The sequence below is a fragment of the Chaetura pelagica genome, unplaced genomic scaffold, assembly GCF_000747805.2.
Source record: "Chaetura pelagica isolate M959 unplaced genomic scaffold, ChaPel_1.0 scaffold657, whole genome shotgun sequence".
Lineage (NCBI taxonomy): Eukaryota > Metazoa > Chordata > Aves > Apodiformes > Apodidae > Chaetura > Chaetura pelagica.
Window position 1 is genome coordinate 681157 of NW_009953931.1, and position 5985 is coordinate 687141.

Below are 5985 nucleotides of genomic sequence, written 5' to 3' on the forward strand. Positions count from 1 at the left end.
GTTGACTGCTGTGAATTCTACTCTGAAGGGTGCATTGCTCCTCTTGCACACTGCTCAGAGCTTGGGAAGGGCCTCTTGTCCCATCCAAAGTAACCAACTGCAGGCCAAGACTGATACAGCCCTGTCCTGCCTCTTGACGTGCAGGCGTTTTTGAGTTGGTGCTCTCAAATCTCCCATAGCATCTCTCAAATCAGCTTGTTGAAACACTGGAAAATTAACTCAACATCAACAGGAAGTTCTCTGCCTCAAAAATGAGAGTGAGAATACCTGGCCACAGGAGAAGCAGAACTGCTGTTTCAACAAGGACTACAGTTAGGCTGAATTATGCAAGCTGAAGCTGCAAAACATTTGAGAACTGTTAATTCCACCTCTGACAGAGATGCATGAGAGTTAGAGACTCCACAGTCCACATTCCTAATTAAAGGTTGGACAAAAGCTTTAATTAAGCTTGAAATAATTAAAACTTCTGGCAGGTTTCTCTTGTCTTCTGGAGATGTGCTTGATTATTTGGCTAACATTCAATAGTTTACGTAAAGTTCTATGGACAGAACATAAATAATACATGAAAAAATATAATTATTACTCAAGAAAAATAATTTAATCACTGAGCTTGAAAGCTAAAACTGGATTCAGACATGAACAAGTCAAACCACATTCTCATAAAATAGAAATAAGTAGCTCCCACATAGCCAATCTGAAACAAACAACTTGAACAAAGGATTAATATCAGAAATTACTCAGAAGTTGAATATTTCTTCTCCAACACAGACATTAAAACTACCACTACATGAAACTATCAAAGACTAAGGAAGTACCAGACACTACACAGTAACTGAAAAATAAAGATTGAGGTGGGTCCTCCTACTCCATTTTTCTACCCTAGAGGGTACAGTCCTACAACACACTATGTTTGTGTAGCATATATTGGCTTGTGTTCAACTTCAGATTCAAACTAACCCATTTTCTTCCTAAGGACTGCTACTCAATCACATGCCCCATATCCTGCATTTGTGCTTTCAGTTATTCTTCCTGATTTGTAGGACTTCACATTTCTTCCACATTTTTGTCTTTCAGATCTCAGTATCTCTGTTTTGTTAAAGTAGTTCTAAATCCTAGCTTTTATCTCACACATTTACAAGCAGTCCACGAAGTTACAACTTCTGCTGTCTCTCTGCAAGGACTTCAGAAAAATGTTCTAACCACTTGTCTTAACTATTGGCAAAATTACAGTTAAATTTCAGATTCAAACTAACCCATTTTAGTTGTCTTAACTATTGGCAAAATTACAGTTAAATTCGTCCCTTCCTTTCTGGAAACTGAAAGCTCCTCCTGGTGGCCTTTAGTTGAACTAATGAAACCAAAACAAATACGTGCCAAAACAAGGGAATGCAAAAATCCAACAATAACATTACTGACTTTTTAGTATCTTCAGTACTTGGTGTTGAGACAAACAAAGCTAAGAAAAATCTCACTCTACAGGAAATACATAATAAAAGATAACTCCCAGGATTTGCCTAAAAGAAGCAGATTATGCACCCTATCAAAAAGTGTGAAATCCAATTTTTTCTTTGCTTACCACATAATCTGCTGCTCTGACATAAAAATATAACAATTATTATCTTCCCACGGCAATTGGGGAATAAAACAAATTAAAAGTATCAACTACAAAGGTAACAAACCCAAAGATTAGTCAGTCACAAATGTTACCAATTATTCTCACATAAAAATACTTGTAAAAACTACCAGAATTTTAATAATAGGTTTGCATTACTTCTAGTCAGGTGCGATTTGCAAAAAGAAACAAAAGGTGGCTTTATCACTCAAAAAACAAATTTTAAGAGAGTAACAACTCACATTTTAACAAAACACAACATGCAAACAGCCAAGAATAGACTTGTAAAGCTTTACTTGAAAAGTAGCACTTCTCCATCCCACATCTCTTTAGTTGTAGTTCAAAGCAGATTTCCAGATTACTTAAATCAGACACAGAACAGTCTGAGCCACCAGATTGTACAAAGTTACATAATCTTGTAATTATTTGAAGTGGTTACTGAGTGCAAGAAAGACATAAGAGATGTATTAAAACTCACATATACATAGCTGAAAATCCAGGTTAACCCAGTAAAGCCAGCAAATTATCTGTGAGTAGTGATACCCTCAGAATGCAGAATTAATTTACTGCTTGAAGTTCACCCAAGAATCTGAATTCAAACACTAGCACTGTTCCAGTTTTCTGAGACTGACAAGTATTTCCAAGTTTGAGGAAAACAAATAGCAGCAGAATCATACTATCACCGAGCTTCACATAAGACCTGCCTGCTCCTTATTTTTATTTTCCTCCACTGCTCCTCAGAGCCTTGGAAAAACAGTCATTTTGCAAAATACATCCCTGCCCCTCCCCTCCCCCCCCAAAAAAAAAAAACCAAACCCAAACACCAAAACCAAAGCTCTGCACTGTAGGAGAAAGGTCAGTCCCAAACAGCAAGAAATAAACCAGTGATGGTACCAAGACACCAAGCAAACAAGTTTTAGTTCAGTGAGCAACTCCTTCATTCTCATGAGACCCAAAAATAAAAGCTTAAACTATGCCCATAATTTGTTCGCTCCCTGGTGCTGCAAAGCTTTCAATGCTCTTTGGAAACTAATAGATCACTGACTGCACAGACATTGTAACTGAAGTCCCTACAACACATCATTAAGCTCAGCCTTTAAGGGTGACTCAGCTCATTCCAGGGTTACTCCTGGTGTTCTGCAATCAGCTTTCACTGTAACTCCTACAGATGCGTCAACACATTCTTAATTCTTTTTCTTCTTTTCTTTTTTTTTTTTTTTTAATTTATCAGTAACTCAGACTGGTAATTGTGTTTTCCACTTAAATGAGCCAGACCAACTCGGAATTTTTCCCATCTGCTTTCTTAGCTTGGAACTATCAGATTGTTTATTAAACCACCATAAATAGCTGCAAACTTCAGAAAAGCAAAAGCATTATTTAAATGGCCAGACTCTCTGAGATAAGCTAATTCAACCTTGCTGATACTAGGTCCATACTTCTTTACTGAACATCTATTCTCTTTCTCCCCCCTGCCTCCCAAGTCTGCCAAATCAACCTTTCTTTTCCCTTCAGATCCCTTCCCGTCAATTATGTGAGGCAGAAACTTCCTAGGATGGCACTTCATAGAAAGCTTTCTCTTCTGCACAGCCCTGAGTTGAGCCTAGAGCTCCCAGATCATCCATCTTCTCTTTCAGGACAGTCAGCACAGTACACTGAATGCCAGAAGTGAGCTGTCACAGGAAAGCCTGCACAAACTGAGTAAGATACTCCCTCATTATCCATACCAGACATCTAGGGTGGATATAATGCTTCCCCTCAAAACTTCCTCCAATATTCCCCATTTGTCACTCCGATTAATCTAGCTCTGCAGTTCTGATAAATAAGCCAGTTACCCCCCATTACCATGGCTCAATTAAACAGCCATGTCAACAGGGAGGCATTAATTACTTTGGGACTTCGAAGACCCTCCAGATACAAAAAGAAAGACATGATAAGCAGAATTAAGTGCTATACTACATAATCGTTCTTCAGTAGAGGAAAAGCTGACCAACAAATCAATAAAATTATGGTAATAAAATAAAATGACTTTAATATTTTTCTTGAGAATACATGTAAGCCTGTTGTATTGTTTACTTTATGCTACAAGTCATGCCCTGCGTTTAACAAGAAACTAAGATTTAACATTTAAACATGTACCATCTACGCCTGCATTAGATAAAATACAAAAGATCCAAACCATAGCTTTCCGAAACACTCTCAAATTTTATTTTGAAGCAGCAGATGTTGGTAGTCACCACCACAGCCAGCAACACTGGAATCGATCATCAGCAAAACACCCGAGATCTGCTTTTGTCATTAATACAAAGTATGTAACATGCTCTGAAACAGAATGCTGTATGTATAAAGAGCCACCAGTAAGTGGACATAGAGAAAAGGCATTATGGAAGCTATTTTCAAAACTCTCCGAATTTTTAATATTTGGCCTCATCTTGTATGACCGAGGCTTGTGATCTCGAGTACCTCGTTTGTCCTACAATCCTAACAGCCAAGAGTTCTGTCACCTAACATCGACAGCAAGTGGAATCTCTTACGTTATGAAAAAATAGATCTTGAGAAGCACCTTTCAAGGATTAACTCCCCATTTTGTCAATGTAAAAGTACAGGAAAAAAAAACCCTTCTACGTTACTCTTGAGATAAGCACCCAGTACTCTTCACACAAAAGGGTATTTAAAGACCTGTCTAGGTTTCACAATAAGCAATTACCACCAACCGCCCGCAGATTAGGAATTTAAACGCAAATCAATCACACTTGTCCAGTTATTTCCTCAAGCTAACCTGACCTTTAAGGAAAAACACGCTTTAAAAAAAACCCAAACATGCGCAAACAGAGATAAGCCTTACGATTTTGGAAAGTCCAGCCCAGAAGTGCTGCGTGCAAACACTGACAAGCACACAGCACCGTCAAGCCAAGGGAGGACAAAAAAACCCCACACCACCCATTTCATGAACACATTGACGAGTCACTCCCGACCTCCCGGCTCTAAGCAAGCAGAAACAACTACAACCACCTCGCTACACTAAGCTCCAAGGCCCGAAGTGGAAGCCGATCGCCTGGCAGGACAAGGCAGAGAAGCGAGGGGCCGAGGGCCGAGGGAAGGGCGGATCTGGCCGGGCCGGAGGAGCCGAGCCCGGGACGGCAGAGCCACATCGCCACCCGACGGCGGCAGCGCGGACCGGCCCCGGCCGCACGCGGCACGAGAAACAACGTGAAATAAACAAACCTGAAAATCGCTAAGGCGAACACGACTGTCCTAAGGAGCAAAATTACGTTTGCCAACTGCGTGATGGGCTAACCAGCTCCAGATAAATGAACGCGTTTTTACAACAGACGTGTGCGGGAGCAATCGCCGTTTTCCTGTAGCCCTGCCTAAAACGCACTAAAAGAAAACCAAACCAAGCCAAACACAAAACATGAGTCATCATTGGGTTGCTATAAAGATACTACACAACTTCCGACGTACAAGCAAGTCACCCAAAGACGGTAACAACAACTTTAAACTTCCAACGGGAACCCCAAGAAGCAAACCATTCATTAAATCGCATGAAACACCCACGGTGTCACACAAACCAGGTAAAACATCATCAGTCCTTACGGCCTACAGGAAATAATGGCAATCTCGTGAAATCCCAAGTGCAGAGACCATGGAATGGGAGCAGTAGTAAACAAAAAATAAGAAATAAAATCATCACCTATCCTGTTTCAGAATAAAAACCACAATCCGGGCATGCAGAACAGTTGCGGGGAGGGAAGGGGGTGGTTAACGCTTTTGTGCAAAAAACGTTTCACCTACGGTAAAAGTGATACAAAAACGAACCCACTATTTCTTTAAGAAGAGAGAAAGAGAAACAAGACAATGTTAACCAGCCCCTCCTAAAATTTCGGAATTTCCCTTCGTAGGAGGAGGGATTAAAAAATTAACATAAATGCAGTTTTGTTTCTACTCGTATCTGATTAAAAACAAATCACCCGGAGGTCTGTACCTCCCTACGATGATGAATCATGGTGTTCCGGCACCCAGCCCCGCCGATCAACCTCACCTTAAAATTGCTAGAGTTGACCCATCCCGTTAATTCGTCGATCACTTTGTCAAGGCGCTGCTGGTCCTGCTCCACGTCGGGGGACCTCTCCGGGTCGCCCAGGTACTCCAGCAGCTCCTGCCCGACCTGCATCCTGCGGCCCACGTCCTTCTGCTGCACCTGGTCGCAGAAATAATCCATCCCGGCGGCCTCCATCCTTGCTCCGCGGCGGAAAAAGTTTCTCGGGAGACGAGCCGGCCGCCCTCAGGCTGGGCAGGGCAGGGCAAGGCAGGGCAGGGCGGTGGCGGGAGGGGAACGCCCGGCGAGGCGCTGGCGATCCCCGGCAGGGCCGCGG

General features: G+C 41.8%; 1 protein-coding gene across 3 annotated transcripts in view; it reads right to left on the reverse strand.

Moving 5' to 3' along the window:
• Positions 1-5864, reverse strand: part of CLASP2 (cytoplasmic linker associated protein 2) — a 137946-nt gene extending 132082 nt beyond the window's left edge. For 2 of the 3 annotated variants that reach the window (XM_010001699.1, XM_010001700.1), the window contains exon 1: positions 5652-5846. In XM_010001699.1, coding sequence (XP_010000001.1) covers positions 5652-5846 — 195 coding nt within the window. Of the gene's footprint in view, positions 1-5651 lie in introns of all 3 variants that reach the window. The other variant, XM_010001702.1, reaches the window with a different exon arrangement.
• Between the last annotated feature and the right edge of the window lie 121 nt (positions 5865-5985).